Source organism: Lygodium microphyllum, chromosome 20 (genome assembly GCF_053477565.2).
Source record: "Lygodium microphyllum isolate KBCC chromosome 20, Lygodium_microphyllum_v1.1.10, whole genome shotgun sequence".
Classification (NCBI taxonomy): Eukaryota; Viridiplantae; Streptophyta; class Polypodiopsida; order Schizaeales; family Lygodiaceae; genus Lygodium; species Lygodium microphyllum.
Window position 1 is genome coordinate 113,772,535 of NC_141154.1, and position 22,358 is coordinate 113,794,892.

At 43.6% G+C, this 22,358-nt stretch overlaps 1 protein-coding gene across 1 annotated transcript in view; it reads right to left on the reverse strand.

Annotated features, from left to right (window-relative positions):
- The window catches only part of LOC148019277 (uncharacterized), a 139,692-nt gene that overhangs the window by 84,804 nt on the left and 32,530 nt on the right, over nucleotides 1-22,358 (reverse strand). Inside the window, exons 2-3 of the mRNA XM_087660871.1 lie at nucleotides 865-1,016; nucleotides 167-750 (exon numbers count right to left, since the gene is read on the reverse strand). Coding sequence (XP_087516997.1) covers nucleotides 167-750; nucleotides 865-979 — 699 coding nt within the window. The 5' untranslated portion in view covers nucleotides 980-1,016. The remainder of the gene's footprint in view (nucleotides 1-166; nucleotides 751-864; nucleotides 1,017-22,358) is intronic.

Genomic DNA, 22,358 nt, shown 5'->3' on the forward strand with positions numbered 1-22,358 from the left:
AATAAAATTTCATTGAACTTTGTGACAAGTCTTTGGCCAGTAAACCAGTGTTATCAGGTCAAAATGTCAAGCCATATCTCTAACTCTTGGTGGACAATAAAATTTCATTGAACTTTGTGACAAGTCTTTGGCCAGTAAACCAGTGTTATCAGGTCAAAATGTCCACCTTTAAATGCCAGAGATTCTCTCCTCCTCCTGTCCAAATCATTCCCAGAATATGATTGTTATTCTTAATACCTTCTGAACTTAAAGACCCATTCTGCAACCTTTTAGTATCACTAACTATTCGTTCAAAGAGGACCACATTATCCTGACTTAAGGCATCACATCTTTCTTCTGAGCTCGAGTGCTGATTCAGTGCCACTATGAAGCTATCTTTGATGTTTATGTTGTTGGAAGGATACACTACATGTTTCTCCCAAAGATTTGGACATAAATTTCTTTCAAACTTTTGAACATGACCAGTTTTTCCAAGGCAATCCACACTGGATACAGGGAGCAGGGATTTTAAATGTTTTTCCTCATCACCCACAATGCCAACCTCTCTGTGTGGGCTTGCGAGGTTTGCTTCAGCCATTGATTCTAAACATTCACCATGAGACCTTTCTGCTGGCAAAATAGAGTGTTCAAACAAAAGCAGATTTTGGCTCTGTATGTTTATTCTCTGCATAAGTTTGTCAAAGGCTTCTGTATAATTGCATTCTCTATATTCTTTTTCCTTCTCTTCCACAATTTCTGGTTTGAATTTCCCTGATGGAAGTAAGCAAGCATCAGTAACAATACAATGGGTCTGAATGCCAATACATAGCATTTGACAAAGTCACTGCATGGCAGCAAAGAAGGTTATCTTAAAAGTACACCAACCTGAATTGACAGTACTCTCAGAAAATTCCAAAGTGTCAAGTTCTCTCTGAATTTCAGCTTCAACATCCCAAATGGTATCATGGTTGTCATTTTCAAGCTCACATGAGACAAGCATGCAACTATCCTGATTCCTTGGCAAAAAACACCACCACCTGCATGTGACAAAATCATGACTCCATTCCAAATGAATTGCCAGTGTAAAAACCAATTCAACTAGTATTTTAGCTTTAACCTACAAACACCAGTACTCTGAAATGCTAATTATCCAAGAACTCATGCGAGGACCAAAGCCCATGGTAGTCATCAATTGCAGCATGAAAGACTAGCTGACATGAGCAAAAGCCTTTTCAATATCTAGCTGGATCATAACAACTTGCTGACCAGAGACTTTGGAATAATGAATCCCCAGCTAACCATTCAAAATGCATATTGTTCTGTCCCTTGATGAAGCCATATTGATGTGGGCGAGTCAATTGTGGGAACACTTTCTGCAATCTATTGGCAATGACTTTGGAAAAGATTTTACACAAGGAACCCATAACTGAAATGGGTCTCAATTGTTTCAAAGTACATGGGGAAGGAACCCTGGGCAGCAAACGAATAATTGCAATCTTTCAATCCAAAGGCATCAATCTAGATCTCCACACATGCTGGAAAAGGCAAGCCAGTGGGTCTTTAAAGCTCCTCCACATTGGCAGAAAATAGCTCATTAGGGAGGCCATCCTAACCCGGGCTTCTCCCTGCATGGTAATGGGATGGCGCTTTCTCCACTTCTTCCTTAGTAATATCTGCTTCCATCAAGTCCACCCATTCAGGCTTAGCTTGAATTCGAACCAAGTCACAAATGTATCAATGGGCAGAATGAACATCAGAAAAAACTTCATGGAATGCATCTCGAGAGGGTAACAACCTGCCCCATGCATCAAACCTCAACGCAGAATCTGAGGCACCTTTACCAACCATTGCAGTGGCAGGCACACAAGATGATTGAGGTTGAGGTTTAGAGTAAAATCCTTTACCCCTACGTTGAATCTCGAGAGGGTAACAACCTGCCCCGTGCATCAAACCTCAAAGCAGAATCTGAGGCACCTTTACCAACCATTGCAGTGGCACGCACACAAGATGATTGAGGTTGAGGTATAGAGTAAAATCCTTTACTAACACAAGCAAGCTTTGAGCTTCAAAACAGCAAGTAGGGCCCATGCTTTTCCACTTAAGTTGACCCATTGCTCTTTGAAAACAAGCTGCCCTTGTGCTTGCATACATAGAATACACGACTTGAATCTCTTGCTGTGAGCAATCAAACCAAACTAAACTATCTTGAGTCCAGCCACTATTGGCCATTCAAATGTTTCCAAATCAGGCTATGGCAGCCCCCAACATCGGCCTCAATGGCTCCTCAAGCTAGAACACTTGTTTGACTTAAACTGAGAGCTTGGTATGGAGATTATTCCTTGTTTCCAATCTCGACAACAAGCATGAAAGTCACAAAAGAAGCTCAAATTCTCAACCTCGTGATGAAGCTTGACTCTTCTTGCTCCTCACTCTAAGCATGATCTCTCACAAATGCAACTTTGATACTAGTTGAGAGGGGATCAATGGTGGGATGTAGAGTCAAAGCTATGGAGTGCAAGAGGGTGGGAGAGAGAGAGTGCACACAACATATTCTTAATGGGTACTTAGTTACCCTTTTTCTTCAATAACTTAATTTATGTATTATTGTACAATGTGTACTATTACATGGGGTGCCCACCCGGCCTTTGGCCATTGGCCTTTTCACCAAATATTTTAAGTTTCTAAGCTGTAAGAGAGATCTACCTTATTGACACTATTAGCCGGGACGCAGTGGCACACATAGCAACTAAGAAACGTGTTTCTTTGAATTTGAAAATTATGAAACATTTCTTAAAATATGGAACGTTTTTAAGAGTAAAAAACGTGGGCATTTTTATTTTTTTATATTTTTTTGGTGAGTTGGGACCCAAAACATGGTTTTTTTGACAAAAACTATTGGGCAATGTTAAACATGATGATGATGATGTGTAATGACTCGTGAGGGACTGAAGATTTTGAATGAGAGACTGATTTTTTTGTGATTTCGTTTAGTTATTGGACTTTGTCAATCTAGTATCTATTCTTGTATTGAGATTTGAATATTATACGACTTTAGTCTCATTTATATGTTATTTATGATATATTATGATTCATTCTCGATTTTGACATTTTGTCAGTTTGTTTTGAAATGAGAATCATGATGTTGCAACTTAACTCAATCCATATTATAGATAGGCTATTTACATGTTAATTTCAATTTTCTTTGTATGATATGTATGAATCATAATGTTTGAGTTCTAAACCATAGTATAGCTTGTTCAAAGACTAACTTTGACATAAGTGACAAGTCAATAATGGATCATGGATATGTAACGTATAATTTATTATTCTCAATTGACTCTATTATCACTCAAGCTCAATTAGCCATTCTTTGTTTAAGAGAGAGTTCCATAGAGGTTTAGAACCTCTTTTCCCAGTCAAAACTATTAAAAATCCCTATATAAAAAAACCCACGTTTCTTATTTTACCCCCTCTTGAAAGAAACTTATGAAACACGTTTCTAACGTTTCTGGCTGCTATGGTGGCACATTTGCGCTCAATGAGGGAGTCACAAGTGAGATTGCCTTATCTCATTCTCTTCATCAAGGATGTCCTCTTAGTCCCGTGTTGTTTGCATTGGTCACTCACCCAATGCTCTCTTTGCTAGATAGAATGGCTGATGATGGGGAGAATGTTGGTTTATCTCTTCTGAGTGGTGCACAACTTCTAGGTCAATCGTTGGCAGATAACTCCTTTATGTTTCTTAAGGCTAATTAGAGCAATGTGAATCAAGCTATGGCTATTTGGCGTTTGTTTGGCTTAACCTTGGGCCTTAGTCCTCTTAGTCCCGTGTTGTTTGCATTGGTCACTCACCCAATGCTCTCTTTGCTAGATAGAATGGCTGATGATGGGGAGAATGTTGGTTTATCTCTTCTGAGTGGTGCACAACTTCTAGGTCAATCGTTGGCAGATAACTCCTTTATGTTTCTTAAGGCTAATTAGAGCAATGTGAATCAAGCTATGGCTATTTGGCGTTTGTTTGGCTTAACCTTGGGCCTTCATATAAATGCGTAAAAATCTACATTGATTTCTTTTACAAAGACTGATTTGCAAGTATTTGGCTGGCAGGAGTTGTTTCTAAAGGTGATATTACCCGGCATTTGGCATATCCCATTGGTGTGGATATGCCTCCTAGATCATTGCTTGACTAGATGTCCTATATTCATGACAAGTTTATACATTGTAAATCTCAAGGCTAGCCTATTGAGCTAAGAAATGCATTCCATGCTGATAAGTCACTTGAACAGCTTAATTTAATGAAAACCCTAAAACGGGGAGCGGTTTGAGAGAGTTCAATGAAACCCTAATTTGGGAAGGTCCATCCTCATCTATAAATAGATAAGCTACCCCCCATTCAGAGCCTTAATCCCTACTATGCAGGTTTCTCACCCTTGAGTGTAGATTTCAACCATCAGTCCACACACACGTGGCTGTCTAGCCTTCGTGACTACTGCCATCACCTCGTTTTACTACAACATTCTAATGCGGCATTTTACTACGGCGTTCTGGTACTACGTTTTGTTGTGGTGTTCTACTGCAGTGTTTTACTACTTCGCTCACATCATCAGGCATCATCCTCTATAGTCACCTCAATCTCCTTACACTCTGGTGATCAGTCGTTTGGTGTTTCTTTCACTCTATCACTCCAACTGGTGGTCACTGTAAAGAAATACTCTGACACTGAAACACAAATAACAATCGCACGACAAAGCATAGAGTAATAAAAGAATACAGTTAGGGTTAGGGTAACTCAGAGACAATGAACACAAAAAATAATTGAAGTGATATAACTGGTAAATATACAATGCTCATGCAGCAAATACACTATGCAATGAATGAATATTGAACCTCGAACTCTTGTATCTCAAGGATCAGGACAGGGGTAATGAGATGGAGAGTGTCGTACTCTGAACGGATCCCGAATCGCAGCAAGGCAGCCCTAGGATGTCAAACACCAACAAACGCAATAGTGAGAAGTTGGATCTAATGCAAACAGCAGTGAGGAGAGAGAAAGACTAAAAATGCAGGCAAGATAGCCTACAAGAGAGAAAAATACTAAAAACGCAAGCAGGATAGTACAGCAGCAAGTTTGTGTAGGAATAGCAGTCGCCTGGCTGGGATCATCTCCAAACTACGAGAAGAGGGCTGGAAATAAGACGCCAACTGATGTAGACAGCAATGGACAGCTTCGGTTGAGATGTCCTCCGCGAACGCAATGTGGGCAACAAGCTGAAACACTTGACATCTGCAAAAACGAGATTGTTGACTGAATAGAGGGCAGCATATGTATTTATAGAAAGTTTGGGCCCTCCCAAGTGGGTCTGTGCTTATGGGACACAAAAACTCTCTAGGATTGCGTTTCTTTTAAATAAACTAGGTTTCTTCATTAATTAAGCAAATTTTGGAGCTATTTAAGTAAAGCTAATGCATTTTTAGCTCAACAGCTCCTCTCAGGCCTAACAACAGTGCCATGAGAAGAATCTTTTACCCCAAGGCATCTCATCCCAAAGCAGCTAGAGCATTGAACAAAGGGTGTGCATCGGCTACCCAGTGGCCTACTAAGACTACAGAGGTGATGGTAATCTTACCAAGGGAGCCTAAGTGATCACCCTAGAGAGGACAGGGCATCAAACAAAGGGTGCACATCGGCTATCCAATGGCCTATCAAGCCCTTCAAAGGCGGATGGAATCAGCTATGGAATTTTTATTTTTTTTTTTTGGAATTTGATAGGTTTAGCATTAAGTGTGGGTTCAAATCAATTTTCGTCCTATTGAGTATCCGTACCCCCAAATGGGAGAGTAATAAAGGATGGTCAATAGACCCAAGACCTTCATAAAACAAGTATATTATTCCTACCATTACTAGATGTCGGTGAAGAAGAATAATGCTAAGATGTGGATATAGCATATATGTGAAGCAAGCAAGCAAACTAAGGAAAAACTGCCTTGGAGACTGCCATGGCCAATGCCACGAATATGGTGGATCCAGAGTCGACCACTCCAAAAGATTGAAAAGGGATAAATGCGCACAAATGCATGTTTACGTGAAAAGAATGCCAATGCACGGGGTAATGCAAAGGGCGATGCAAGATGTCATGCTCACACAAGATGCAATGCAACAGTGCTACTTGGACAGTGCCCTCGCAAGGGAATTGTTCACTTGCCCAAGCACCCTTTTACAATCATATCATCCTCTCAGTGCAGATGAAGTTACAAATGTCCATAATACAATACAAAAAAATAAATGAATGAATGTCTAAAAACTGTAAGCATCATCATTGTCACTATTAAGAGTAGAAGCCCCCCCCCCCCTCCCCTCAAACTAGAAGGGAAAGTACCCTCTCCCCGTCAAACTAAAGTAGGAGAGGGTGTACCCAAACCGATCCTAGGTAACAAGTACTCAAGAACCGGTCAGTTGACCACTTTGGTCAAAATATCTGCAAAATTGTCGAATGTAGGCACAAACTCTAGGCGGATCATATCATCCTCTCAGTGCAGATGAAGTTACAAATGTCCATAATACAATACAAAAAAATAAATGAATGAATGTCTAAAAACTGTAAGCATCATCATTGTCACTATTAAGAGTAGAAGCCCCCCTCCCCTCAAACTAGAAGGGAAAGCACCCTCTCCCCATCAAACTAAAGTAGGAGAGGGTGTACCCAAACCGATCCTAGGTAACAAGTACTCAAGAACCGGTCAGTTGACCACTTTGGTCAAAATATCTGCAAAATTGTCGAATGTAGGCACAAACTCTAGGCGGATAGTGCCTAGCTCAACCTGCTCTCTGGAAAAATGGAAGTGGACTCCCACATGTCGCATCCATGGTGTAATGATCGGATTGCCCGTAAGGGCAATGGTACTCTAGTTGTCGTAGTAGACAACGGTGGGAGAGTCGCATGGAAAATGAAGTGTTGCCAGCAAACTCCTCAAGTAGATGGCCTCGGTGGTGCCATTGAAGAGAGCCTGATACTCAGCCTCGGCTGGAAGCTACCACCGTCTCCTGCTTACGGCTTGACCAGGAAATGGGAGTCATGCCCAAGGTAAAGAGGTAGCCGCCATGGGAACGCCAGGTATCGGGATCTCCTGCCTAATCAGAATCAGTATACCCCTGCAAACATAAACTAGAACCATATGTCAGGCCATAAGAATAAGTACACCATAAATAACACAACACACGAAGACATACAATCCAATGTGACATCTTAGCTACTATGAAATACTGACTGAGTATGCTAACTAAGCAAGCTAAATTTGGCCTAGTGTGAATTAACCAAAGAAGTTTTCCTACAACAGAGCTATAGGTATGTGCATTGAAGGGCTGTCCTAGGGTATCCTTCGACAAGTGGATAGTAGGATCAATAGACGTGGCCACAGGCCGTGTCTAATCCGAAGTGTGCTATTCCACTAGCTAAAATGCGTACTTCTGATGAGACACAAAAATGCATCTCCCAAAACGACACCCGAAGATGCTAAAGTGAGAAATAACAAGCCGAGAGCCAAAAAACGCCTCATACGAGGTCTTCTGAAGAAGAGCCATAGTCGAGCACCGGTTGAGGATGTACACCGAAGTGTTAACAGCCTCAACCCAAAGGTGCTCGGGAAGCTCTGCTACAAATAGTATAGAGAGTGCCATTTCCATGACTGTCTAGTTCCTATACTCTACGACCCCATTCTGAGAGGGGGGGAGTTAGTAGAGGTGAGCTAGTGAGAGATGCCATACTTCAGTAGAAACTCCGAAAACTCGTGGGAGATAAACTCACCACCGCTATCACTCCTCATGCAACCTACACAACGACCAATCTGGTTATGAACCAGCAACACCCAAGTAGAAAAATAGGTAAAAGCATCGGATTTATGCTTGAGAAAGTACACCCACATGTATCTAGAATGATCATCCACTATCAAAAACAAGTACAGCACGCCATTCAAGGCAACAGTGGATATCGGCCCACAAAGATCAACATGAATCAATCTAAGAGGCTCCTCAGCACAATGTGTGGACTGCTGAGGGAATGGGATACGGTGCTGCTTTTCGAGCTGACAAGCTTTACAGACATCGCAAGCTAGGTTTAAGTAGGGAAGGCTCTCAACTAGCTATTGATGGCAGGATAACTCATAAAGAGAGTCATAATCATTATGCCCTAAGCAGAAGTACCAAAGACGCTTGTTGTTCGTAGACTCCCGAGATGTGGCTAATGCCTGGAAGCTGTGGAACACAAAGCCCTCAGCTGACGGCTCGGTCAGAAAGTGAGTCATGTGGTAAAGGCCATTAGGTTGTGCCTCACCGCGAGCAATAACTAAACCAATCTGAGAGTCAAGGATCTCGACTGTGGTTACTATAAAGAAAACTACTTGCCCCAATCGGCAAAGCTGTTAAATAGATAATAAGTTCACCCCAAGTTGGGGGACACGGTATACATTGTCCAGCAAAGCCAGATCCGAACCCTTGTCAATGGCAAAACTAACGCTACCTTGAGCCTGAATCTTGACCAAGGAGATATTTCCTATACGGACCCGCCCAGATGCAGGGGCTCGAGAACAGAAAATGTCTACTATAGGAGTCAAATGATGTATAGCTCCACTATCCATAATCTAAACAGGAGTTGACGTGCTTGGTTGTGACAAGTGAGCCTCTACGGTAACCCCGTCGGGAGGCAACTTACAAATGTGGACGAGACTCACATCTGATGTCTCTATATAGACGATATGGGCCTCTGCAAACTAGTGAAACAAGCCCTTTGGAGTTGAGAACATTGTCGATTGAGACGGCTGAGCAATGACAATATGAGCCTGACCTTTAAACTGCCCCTTGCTATCACCCTGCCTCCTCTGCTAGGGGTTGACCGACTGTGGAGCAAGGGTCTGAGACTTAGATTTGGGTGTTGTGCCTCTTGCCTTTGATTGACACTCGTCGTTAAAATGACCAACCTTTTGACAATGTTGACAATACCTATTCTTTTTAGGTACATTTTGCCACCCTTGTTTAAGTTGTGACTGGGAGTTTCCTTGGGATTCCCCGAATTGATTTTGTTTTTTATTTTGAGTAGAGGTTTGATTTTTGTTTGCCCTTCGCTTGTTGCCCCTTCTAAGAATGAGCAACAAGAGTCCCCTCTGAGAAGGATTTCCTATAAAATTGATCGAACAACCATGTGCAACGCAACAACTGACACTCAATTTCATAGAAAGTAGGCATGGTAGACTTTGAAACTATACCTTCCACAAAATTGAAGTATTTCCTAGAAAGTTTGTTCAGAAACAATGTGACTTGATCGTCAAAGGACTTGGGAGTCCCCGTAGTGAAGAATTCGGCAAGAAATCGCCAATACTCAATCAAATTGACTTTCAAGTCATCCCAATCAGTGATTTTAAAGAGTTGGAGCTCATGGTCAAGATTTATACGACAGGTCCTATCTCGAGCCGCATAGCGGTCAGTCAAGTGTGCCCATCGCTCTGACATGAAGTCAAAATGCTAAAGTTAACAATGAAACTCAAGCAATAAGCCCTACATAATCTCGACAATAGCGAAGGCATTCCTAGCCTTCCATGAGCGAACAACCTCGTATGGAACAAGTATGGGATCAGGTTGAGGTTCCAACCCCTGCACAAGATCCCATAGGTTCTGGGAGTCAAAGACATGTCTCATCAAGTTCGACCAAGTGGTAAAGTTTGACCCGTTAAAACGAGTCTTATCATTGAAAGCATGCTTGGTAGAAGATAAGATGGAACCATGAGGTGTCGAAAAAGTGGGATAAGATGGAGGTGGAGGGTAAGATGGTGGTGGAGGGTGTGTCTAATAGGAAGAATGAGGGGGAAAAGGTGGGTAGGCAGAAATAAGCTAGGAGTGTCCAATGAGCATCAATTGATACGGAAACATTGAAACATGAATGTTTCCATGAGGTGCTCATGAAAGTGGAGGCATTGGCACACAAAAGCCCTATCCAAAGCTTGGCTAGGGCACAGCACAATAGAATAACCAGGACGTCCACTAGGTAATGCTATAGAAGCAAGATGTGGTACCAATTGATCCACACTTGGGAGAGACTGGGGGGAATACCCAAGCTGCAATGATCTCAAAAGTGTGTGAGAAGAAGGTGCAACACCACTTGATGGAGGAAAGCCCTATCCAAAGCTTGGCTGGGGTACGGCACACCAAAATGACCAAGAGGTCCACTAGGTAATGCTATAGAAGCAAGCTGTGGTACCAACTAATCCACACTTGGGAGAGGCTAGGGGGATACCCAGGCTACAATGATCTCGAAAGTGTGTGAGAAGAAGGTGCAACACTACCCGATAAAGGAAAGGATGAGGTCCTAAAGGCAGTGCCTATGTTTCCATAACCCCCAGGTGCGGTGTGATATGCAACATTAGGTGTTTGATAGGGGAATGTAAATGGTATAAAGGAAAGTGGAGAAGCAGCGGAAGAATGTGGTGGGATGGATGGGTTTTGAATTTGTGGTGTGAAAGGTGCAGATGCATTTTGTTCATTTTGACAATTTAATGATTGAAAATGAAATGATGATGATGATGATGCATCATGCAATGTAGAAATAGAAACACCAAATTCATTCTGATTTTGAGAAGTAAACTGAAAAGAAGAAAGGATAGAAGAAGAGGTACCTGGCTTTTTCTTATAATCCCCATAACATGTGTTAACATACAAGAATTGGTCCTCAAGAGAACTTTTTCCGTAGTCAACAGATTGTACTCTATTTTCCTTGTGATTTCTATCAGTATATTGTAAAGCAAAAGAGGTAAAATACGAAGGAACAAAAGACGAATCTAAAGTACCTTGCACAGGAGTGGACGAAAGAGGATGAAAGAATGAAATATACTCTTGATCTCCTTCTCCAATAGGGAACCCCATCCCTAAGGGAGGTCTCGATGGCCCTACAATATCATCAAATTTATGCGCAACATTTGAAGAGAGAAATTCATGCATACCTTCATTGAGTAGCTTTTTCTAAAGGGCAACCCTTCAATCGAGCTCCTCAATCTTCTTTCGTCTAAAATCCATGATCACATGATATTCTTCAGTGGAAAGCTTGTATAGCCTTTCTTTTGTGTTGTCAGAAGTGTCTTCCACCATGTCAGAACTTTGTGGAGACCGAATCGGTGTTAATGTGTTCAAAGTCATTTGAACCTACTGTTGTTCTTGCTTCTTGCGGAGAGCTTTCAAATCAAAGGCCTAGGTTTCTCAGAGAGTACCAAGCTCTAATACCATGTAAAGAAATACTCTGACACATAAACACAAATAACAATTGTACGATAAAGCACAGACTGATAAAAGAACAAGGTAACTCAAAGACAATGAACATAGAAAATAACTGAAGTGATATAGCTGCTAAATGTACAATGCTCATGTAGCAAACACACTATGCAGTGAATGAAGACTAAACCTCAAACTCCTAAATCTCAAGGATCAGGGCAGGGGTGATGAGCTAGAGAGTGTGTCGTACTCTGAACGGATCCCGAATCGCAACAAGGCAGTCCTTGAATATCGAACACCAGCAAACGTAGCAATGAAAAGTTGAATCTAATGCAGACAGTAGTGAGAGAGAAAGACTGAAAACATAGGAAAGATAGCCTCCGAGAGAGAGAGAGACTAAAAATATAGACTGCGTGAGAGAGAAAGACTAAAAACACATGCAAGAAAACTTGCAGGAGAGATAAACACTAAAAACGGATGCAGGACAATACGGCAACAAGTCTGTTCAAGAACAGCAGTCGCCTGGCTGAGATCAGCTCCAAACTGCGAGAAGAGGACTGGAAATTAGGCCCAACTCATGTAGACAGCAATGAACAGCTTTGGCTTTGGCTAAGATGTCTTCGACGAACGGGATGTGGGCAACAAGCTGAAACACCTAAAATCTACAAAAATGAGATTATAGGCTGAATGGAGGGCAGCATACGTATTTATAGAAAGTTTGGGCCCTTCCAAGTGGGTTTGTGCTTATGGGACACAAAAACTCTCTAGGATCGCGTTTCTTTTAAGCTAGGTTTCTTCATTAATTAAGCAAGTTTTGGGGCTGTGTAAGTAAAGCAAATGCATTTTTAGCTCAACAATCACAATGCTTGGGATCCGTCTCCAGTGGACATCACTCTCCAACACACTACTCTACCCTTAGGCACACTATTCACTTCAGAGTTGTGTTCTTTCTATTCCTTTTTCTGTTTGTGTTTGAGTTTTGAGTTGTGTGTTTAGGGTTTAAGGTTTGCTTTCTGTGTCTGTGTTTGTCTCATTGTGCTTCTGTCTTGATCGTACACTCTTTTTTTCCTCAATGCAAACCCTAGCAATGCCTCCACACTCTTCTTTACATGGTATCAGAGCCGATGCTCTTATAAAGAGCATCCTATGGATATTGTGGAGTGTTAGAGTGTTAGTCTTTGCACGAGGCACACAATATGACTCGTAACCGAATCATAATGTCACAAACACCTTCTGTGACCCCATGATATCTTATCAAGCTTCTCCATAACTGGAGGCCTTGAGGATGCATTATGGACTTCGCGAGAAAGACGACACTCCACATTCACCCTCACCATTACCCTCTATGTTTACACCCAAGCCAGATATTCCACATTTCATTAACCTCACAAAGGAGTTTGAGGAGTACCTATGCAACAAGTATGGACCAAAAGACATCCCTTATTCCCGTTTTGCTACTCCTTCCAGACAAGTTGGTCTGAGGCTGGCCACCTTCCTAATCATGGAGGCAATATGAAATTTGGGACGATTGGTGATCCATCTTTATCAACTTTGCTAGGCTCTATTTCAAGTTCGTATAATCCTTTTAAGTCGTTTGAATCAAAACCCTCTCTTATTTTGCCTTTTGGTGTGCAGGATCCGAATGGTCACCATCCCACCCTCTTCTATTGAAGCCATATCACCCTCATTTCAAAACCTTCGCTTACATTCCACATCTGCCTCTACCACACTAGGATTGGACCTTCTATCTCCAATCTTAGCACATTCTCATTCTCTATTCCATATTCACATCACGATGCCTCATTAGGGAGCATTCCACCTCTTAACATTGTCAGCTACCCTTTTCCACAAGCCATTCTGCACTATGGGACTTCATTACTAGGAATGCCACCCCCTAACACAGGTCTCTCTACCTTTCTTCATGTAGGCACATCTTTTCCACCTGGGACAACTCTGATGGACATCACCCTCACTACCCCCAGCTAGACGCACACTATGACCTCTCAAATGTTTGATTTCCATCCTCCGCTTATGGTGTGTTATCACACTTTCCATGGGTCACTCCTATACAAGGATTTCCATCCTCTACTCCACGTATCCCTATCCCTCCACCATGGGGTCCTCATGTGGCAACAATGCCATGCCTAGTCATCCCATGCACACATTACACTTCTCGAATGCCTAGTGGGCTATGGGACACATTTCCAAGTGTACTTTCCACCACAATACCCACCCTATCCACCTTATCTGAGCACTACCATTCCTGTTGCCTCGGCCAAGAATGTCTTCATGGATAAAACTCATTTCAAAGGGTTGAATTTCACTACTTCGTCGAACTATATGCAACAAGTGCTTGAGTTTCAAGGTCTTTGGAACCTCGTTGTTGGTCTTGAGCCTATGTCTAACCCTCACCTACTAGCCCACCCTGATTGCATCCGTCTATGGAGAGCTCGCAATGCCACAGCCAATGTCAAGCTTGCTTCCTGAGTTTCACTCTCAGTTACAGCAATTCTCTCTTGCATCAGAACATTGGAGTCATCTCATTGACTGCTATGCAGCTCGAAATCATACTCCGTGTATAACCATCAATTTTGAGCTTTTTCCATTTAGCTGAGTTTGCCACTATTGGCTCTCCAAAGTCAGACGACGATCAAGTCACCTTCTTCTTGAACAAGTTGCCCGACAGATACTTCCATTTTATCTAGCACCTTATCTCATTGCCTAGATTGACAACCTTCTAGGAGTTCAAGTGTCAGTTCTTACATTACACAAGGCTACATGATCAAGTCCACAAGAACTCCTTCACTCACATCTATTCAGAGGGGCAAAGGTTGATTGCCTCTTCTTCACAAGGGAAAACCAACAATAGCAAGAACTCGCAAGATGTGAAGGCAAGCCAAAACAAGGGTCACACCACTTCCTCCGACAGAAACAAAGAAACACGACCCATTTGGCAATAAATTCCTAAGAAGAATAGATTTTGCACACTGCCAGAGGTCGAGCATGTGGACAAGGAGTGTCATACACTGCCAGAGGTCAGGCCATGTGGACAAGGAGTGTCATACCAAGGCCCAAGGTCTTCCTACAAAAAAACCACAACAAAAATCTATGACTACACAATGGCCATTTGCTCCTTTAGTCCCCCACGGCTACTAGGCGGGCAGCCTCAACGGCCATCCTACTCTACTCCTAAGGGGTTGACTGATTGGTCTGCTAGCACTAATCCATTGCACTTTATGTATCCACATCACATTTGCCTTCATCTAGGACTATCTCCCACCTCACCATATGCAATGGTGGCCCCACACTTAGCCTTTCATTTTCAAGTCTTCCATAGCATTGTCACACACATACACATTTACATTATTGCACTTGTTCATTCAGTTAATTTCTCTTTTTCAGTTTTGTTTTTCTTTTTAGAGCGTTTTTACATGGTGATCTGCATGAAAACATATATATGCAGCAGCCTGAAGGGTTTGTTGAACAAGGGAAAGAACAAATGGTCTGTAAACTCAAAAGGAGTTTGTATGGGTTGAAACAAGCACCAAGAGAATGGTATCATAAGTTTGATACATTCATGCAGTCCCAAGGCTTTCATAGAAGTCAAGTGGATCACTGCCTGTACACCAAGAAAGCAGCAGATGACAACCTGATTATCTTGGTTTTGTATGTTTATGACATACTGATTGCTGGCAGGGATACTCATGCCTTGGATTCATTGAAGCAAAGTCTTCATGGCAGCTCTGACAAGAAGAATCTGGGTGATGCAAATCACATTCTTGGCATGCGAATACTCATAGATAGATCTAAAGGTTTACTCTATCTATCTCAGCAAGAGTATATCTCCAAAGTTTTGCAGCATTTCAATATGGAGGGGGGGAAAATAATTGGGGTTCCATTGCCTCCATATGTGAAACTCAGTGCAGAGAACAGCCCTACATCTGATGATGAGAAGGCTGAAATGGCCAAGATACCATATGCTTGAGTTGTTGGCAGTTTGATGTATGCTACGGTTGCTACACGTCCTGACATTGCTTTTGCAGTGGGAGAGGTTAGCAGATACATGGCAACCCCTAGCAAGAAGCATTGGGATGCAGTGAAAGGTATTATGAGATACCTCAAAGGCACAAAGGAGTTGTGCATCTACTTTGGAAAGCAGAAGGCATCTGTTGTTGGCTTTACGGATGCAAACTATACTGGTCATGCGGACTGCGAGAAGTCCACTTATGGGTATGTGTTTACTTTCACAGGAGGAGCGGTCTCTTGGATCTCCAGGCTACAAAAGTGTGTTGCATTGTTTACTACAGAGGTAGAGTATGTAGCTGCCACTAAGGCATGTAAGGAGGCTTTATAGCTTTCACGTCTGGTGGAAGAGCTTGGCATCACAGAGTTACCTGTTCTCCATTGTGATAGTCAAAGTGCTATTATGCTAGCACAGAATCCTGTCTTTCGTGCAAAGACAAAGCACATACAAGTGAAATATCACTTCATTAGAGATGTACTTGACAGCAAGAGCATTGAGCTTGTCAAAGTGCATACAGATGATAATCCTGCAGACCTTCTCACGAAGGGTCTTCCAACAGAGCGGTTTGCTCATTGCCGACAGATGATGGGAGTTGGATAGATATATTTATTTCAGCTTTGTACATACTTAGACTTAGCTGATTCTTTTCTCCTCTTAAGGCACATTGCCTTTAGATGGAAGGTTATTGGGAATAAAGGGCCATCGTGCCTTTTATATGTGCACGGGTGTGAACACACCCTTAGCACATTGCACTTTCATACATATATCTATCTAAAACCTAAAGTGGTACACTCGTCCTTGTACCAAAAAACATGTTCACTCTCTACTCTGCTTACTCACACTCTCTGTCTCTCTCTCTGAGCGTAAGGTCTACTACCTCTATCTCTGTGCCTCATCGACTCCTGCATAGTGCAGGGCTAGGACTATCTCCCACCTCACCGTATGCAATGGTGGCCCCACACTTAGCCTTTCATTTTCAAGTCTTCCACTGCATTGTCACACACATACACATTTACATTATTGCACTTGTTCATTCAGTTAATTTCTCTATTTTAGTTTTGTTTTTCTTTTGAGAGCATCTCACTACTGATCTCTGTGATTGCAGATCTTACTTTGTTTTGTGAACTTTGTCTTTAGTGCAAGGCTAACATACAAGTTTGTCTTGTCCTACTTGGGCTGGAGACATGGGATGCGCACCATTCCATTCATGGTTTCATCTTTCTAGGAGTTTTGCTATTCTACCAACGTGAACACTTCCCCTCCTAAGGTGGATTATACTGCATCTCTCTTGATGCTATCATGGTGGTGACTTCTACATTCCTCTTCCAGTCAGGATGCTTCTTCTCATCATGGTTCTTGGCACCACATGAAGACTAACATGTGGCTCCTCTTCCTCCTTCGATGTCGCCATTCCAGGTTGAGAGGGGGTTCCTACTCTTCTTGGTATTCTACAAGTTTCGGTACTTATCTTCGACAGCCCCCCCCCGCCCCCTGGGTTGTACCTTCACACTTTGCATTGCATGATTTCATCATCTTTGTACTAGAGTGCTTGGAAAAGTGAACAATTTTCCCACAAGGAACACTGTCTAAGTGGCACCTACTGGATGAGCATTTCACAGCATGTAGCATACTCATTGTGCAGCAGAGCACCACTAGATGGATCCTCTGCTTTATTTCCATCAGCGGTTTATACACCACTCCCCCATTACTTCATCACCATTCCCTCGTTATCGACATCCTCGAGTGGATGGGTAACTTATCTGTTTTGTGACGAGTTGGACCTAACCATCCCTTCTCATTCTCCTATCTTCTCCGAAATCGACCGCAAACCATTTACTTAAACCAAAAAAAAAAGTTCATTGTAGTTCCATTTGCCTTTGTAGGGCTTGGTAGCCCATTGGGCAGCCGATGAGCGTCCTTTGTCCGATGCCCTGTTCTCTCTAGGGTGACTACTTGGACTCCCCTGGTAAGATAACCATCGCCTCTCTAGTCTTGGTAGGCCATTGGGTAGCTACCGTGCATCCTTTCTCCGATGCCTTGGCTACTTTGGGATGGGACGCCTTGGGCAAAAGGGTTGGCCTTCCTTTCTCACCCTATTTTGGGCCTGAGAGGGGATGTTGAGCTAAGAAATGCATTCCATGCTAATTAGCCCACTTAAATAGCCCCAAAACAAGCTTAATTTAATGAAGAGCCTAAAATGGGGAGCGGTTCGAGAGAATTCAGTGAAACCCTAATTTGGGAAGGTCCATCCTCATCTATAAATAGACAGGCTGCTCCCATTTAACCTTAATCCTATCTATGCAAGTTTCTCACCCTTAGTGTAGATTTCAACCAGTCCACACACACGTGGTTGTCCTGCCTTTGTAACTGCTGCAATCACCTCATTTTAATGCAACAATTTACTACAGTGTTCTATTGTCGCATTCTACTGCGGCGTTTTATTGTGGCATTCTACTACTGCGTTTTACTACAGCATTCTATTGCGGCATTCTACTGCTATGTTTTGCTACTTTGCCAACATCACCAAGCAACATCCTCTATAGCCCCCTCAATCTCTTCACACTCTAGTGATCAGCGTTTGGTGTTTTTCTCACTTTGTCACTCTAACTGGTGGTCACAGCACTTGGGATCCATCTCTGATGGACGTCATTCTTCGACACACTACTTGCCCTCGAACACACTGTATACTCTTACATTCATTTACAGTATTCATTCACTTCAGAGTTATGTTCTTTCTATCTCTTCTTCTGTTTGTTTTTAAGTTTCTGTGTTTGAGTTTTGAGTTTTGCTTTCTGTGTCTGTGTTTGTCTCATTGTGCTTCTATAGTGGCCATACACTCTGTTTTCTCAGTGCAAACCCTAGCAGTGCCTCCACACTCTTCTTCACATAGCCTCTTCACGTGCAACTTAAAGTGACTCAATCTATCATGATTAGTATGATCTCTTATTTTCTACCCTTACTCCCTTGGACCAAGAAATCTCTCTTGGAATTGGTGCAACCTATCTAATTTATGTTGTGGAAAAAGAAAGTCAATCATTTGGGTTAGTATGGATTTCTTGGCAGCATGTTACTGCTCCAAAATGGTTGGGGGAAGCTACTTTGTTGGATGTCAACCTTCATCTAACAGTTTTGAGAATGAAACTTTTGCAAGCTATATGTGTGCAGAGTCATCCTTGGACTGATGTTGTGAAATTCTTCATTGAAGAGACTGGTATCTCCCATGGTCACACAGTTATCCGAGCATCTTGGTGGCATGTGCTGAATTCAACACGACCTGCTAAAACTTCAGTCATTCCCACTTACTCATTTGATAGCCTCATGGCAAGAGATTCTTCAATTTACAATTTGGCATCCTCTTGATTGCCGACAAGAGGCTAATTAGTTACAAGTAGAAGTGTTGGCCTCTTCTAGGCTAATTGATTGGCTAGATAAAGATTTGTAATGAGATAAATTCAATAGGATGGCTCACTTGGGGCTGCAAATGGTCAAAGATGCTGCCATTCCTAGGCAATCCCGCATTTATTTCTTCTATCGCATACGTCAGTACTTTCGGGTGCCCCAAGGCTATAGGCTATTGCCACATTTAGTCGCCCTTGCAAGAGTAGCTTCAGCCTACTTCCCCTTGGTAGGACTGGATGTTCGTGAAATCTTATGATTATGAGAAAAGCTAGGCTAATCAAATGTACCATAAGATGGTAGAGAATAAAAGATGGGTTACTAAAAAAGTCAATAAAGTTTGGCGCGCTCAGGATAGCATAGTAAACCGGCGTGATAGATTCGTTCAATTATGGAGGTCTAAGATTCCTTATCAAGGGAAAGTTTTTATGTGGAGATTGCTTATTGGAGGACTTACCACTGTATGTGCCATATACTTGCAGTGCCCACAAGATCTTATGTGGCAGATGTATCTTTGTACTACATGTGATGAGACTCCGCTTCATCTCTTTATCTCCTACCCTCTAGCTAGACAAATTTGGAGCTTTGTTTCCTATGTGTGGACCTCGGTGACTCGGCAACAATAGATGCCTATCTGGTCTTGGGTCCTGGGCAAGATCCCTTCTTCCAACACTTTGCAATCAAATCATCTGTGCCTCTTCCATTTTCTCACATGGACAGCTCTTTGGCACATTTGGCGCGCCCGCAATGCCTTCATTTTTTATTCCGCCTCTGGCATCCCTAGTCATGTGGCCTGTGTTCGAGGAATACTGTTATGGCAAATCTCGTCCATGGTTTCAAGAGACCTGGTCCTCCCTAATGTGGCTGCTCCTTGGCTAGATATTGTTTGCTCTACTTCTGTTCTATCACTAGCATGATGTTTGTGTGCTAGGTTTTGGTAGGTTTTTTGGCTTGATGTAAATATCTCCATACATTAATATACAATTATTCACTAAAAAAAGAGGAATCGAGTGTTGCGAGGTATGCATGATGATTTGGATGGACAAAGATATCTCAAAGGGAGAGGTCATGGATGTTTTGTTACATCTATCCAAGGACAAAAGTCGAGGATGGGATGGCTTGACTAATGAGTTTTTTGAAGCCTATACTGCCACTCTTGCCAAACCTTTGGTAGTCATGTGACAACACATCTAAGAGACTGGATGCCTCATGAAAGATGGGGGTCATTAAGCTGATTTCAAATGTGTCATCGCCCTTGATTCTAAAACATTGGTTTGTTACCTTTCTGTTTGGTTGAAGTGAATATCTAATGTAAATATCTCCATACTTTTCTTTTCTTTTTTGCAAATAAAATGCGTCTGATTATATTACTCAAAAGAAATTGATTACGACGGAGTACTCATGCTCAACAAACTAGCTAGAGCTGATGCAAAAACATAAATACATCATGTATACAAGCCTCTCAAGGCGGTCTGGGGGGGATAGGGGCAAGAAGCCATGGAGCGGTGTATCGCCATCTGGGGCTGCTTGCCTACATCACGAAAAACAGGTCCTGGCCGCCCCAAGTATGCATGAAATGACAACGGAGTCCCTAACGATCCTTGGACTTGCCCTACACCTAATCCCAACGGCTGCGGAGGGAGTAAATGATGGAGGTCCAAAGCTTTGCTAAGGTCGCATGTGCTGAAAGAGTCTCTCCGCCGAAAGTCTCTAGACACCGAGCCTTCCAGATATGCCATCAAGTAAGACTCCCTATGATCTCCCATACCTCAAAGAAGTCTAATGTGGGCTCTAGTACCTGGCAGATGGGTAGAGCCTCCAAACCGACCACTGCACACGACCCTTTCATTTTCTCACATGGACTGCACACGACCCTGCAGTGGTTGGCCATTGCCACTCTCCTGGATCCCACTCCAACTCATCAAGTGGTCTACCCTCCCAGATCCAAAGGCGCCACTCCCTGAGCTCCTTCTAGAAAACATAGGGGTCCAGTCATCATATCTTCCCCTAAAGGCCCACTACCCGAATCCTCCTCCACGAAAAGGCAGCTATCCCCTCATCCTGCTACCCTCTGTCAAGGGCCAGACGCCCCCCCTCCTGAACGGTGAAGAAAGTTCCTTGCAGGGCGCCACTCACTCTACCTGCTGCCTGTAGGGGGATGCCTGCTGGTAAAAACCTAGTGGCCCATACCTCCCCGAGCTCTATCGGCACTCGCATCCAGGAAGCAAGCCACTCTAGAGGTGTGAATCTATCTCCCTTCGCCTCAACTCCACTCCTCTCTGGCAGCCTGATACTCACATCCAGGAAGCAAGCCACTCTAGAGGTGTGAATCTATCTCCCTTCGCCTCAACTCCACTCCTCTCTGGCAGCCTGATACTCGCTGCACCACCTCCTCATCCGCCATCCTGTACACCTCCCACCATGTCCTGATGGTACAAGCCGAGCCGGCCTTCCAACCAGCCCACTGGATGTGGGGGCGCTCACCAATCTGTGCCCCTTCCAGATCTTTGACCTGGGGGCTCCAGATCACCGACTGACGGTCTATCTCCTCCTGGCAGCCTGGGGGGCTCTAGATTAGGGCCTTACGGAGGCCCTACCACACACGGAGTAAGCAGCGTAGAAAAGGTGATCTGGGGGGGTGATCTAGGCTGACGTGAAGATCCATCTCAAGGACGGCCTCCACTCACAACCAAGTCTCGGTCTACAATCCTGAAGACCCAAGCAATAGGACCTTCCAGGTCTGCCCTCCCAGTGTGAGGCCGTGGACAACTAGCTTGCCCAAGAGGGCCATACTCTGAAACTCTGGGTCTATGATCCCAAGCCCTCCCTCTGACCGATGCTGTATGATGGTCGCCCACACCACCTTGGCCCGGGAATCCCTGGAGCCGTCTGACCCGGACCAAAGGAAGTTCCGCACTAGGCGGCGAAGCTGCACTACGCAAGATGAGAAGCACCAACACGAGGCGATGTACCAGGCTGTCGCTAGGAGGACCTGGTTAACCACCAAGGCTCAGGCAGCTAGTGAGAGGCAAGCCGTGCTCCAGTAGGTCAGCTTCCTCTGAATAGAATGGAGGACTGAAAGAAACTGCTGGGCGGGAGTGATGTGGAGTCCCACCTGGAACCCTAGGTACCAAATGGTTTGCCCTCTACTGACCCATCTAAATCCTAGATGGATACCCCACTGTGTGCTAGAGTCCGAGTCTGTGAGGAAACCAACCGACTTTCACCAGTTGATTTTCGCTCCCGCTGCAAAACAGAACACCTCAAGAGCCAGCCTCACTCTCCCTAGCATCAACTCATCGTCCTCTATGTAGAGTCTGTGAGGAAACCAACCGACTTTCACCAGTTGATTTTCGCTCCCGCTGCAGAACAGAACACCTCAAGAGCCAGCCTCACTCTCCCTAGCATCAACTCATCGTCCTCTATGTAGAGTGTTGTATCATCCGCATACTCTTGAGTCTAGCAGTTGAGTCTCCTCTCTCAGGGGAAGTCAAAGGCCGCGTAATCCTCTCACACGGGACCTGAGGAAGTGACACATCGCCTCTGCAAAGAGTAGGAACACGTACGGGGCCAAGGGGCAGCTCTCCCGGACCGATCTCTCCAGCCGAAACTCCTCCCCTTGCCTACCACCTAAAAGAACCCTGCTGGTGGCCGATCTGTATAGTGCGGCGACCTCGCGAATCCACACTTGGGGGAAACCCAACCTCACCA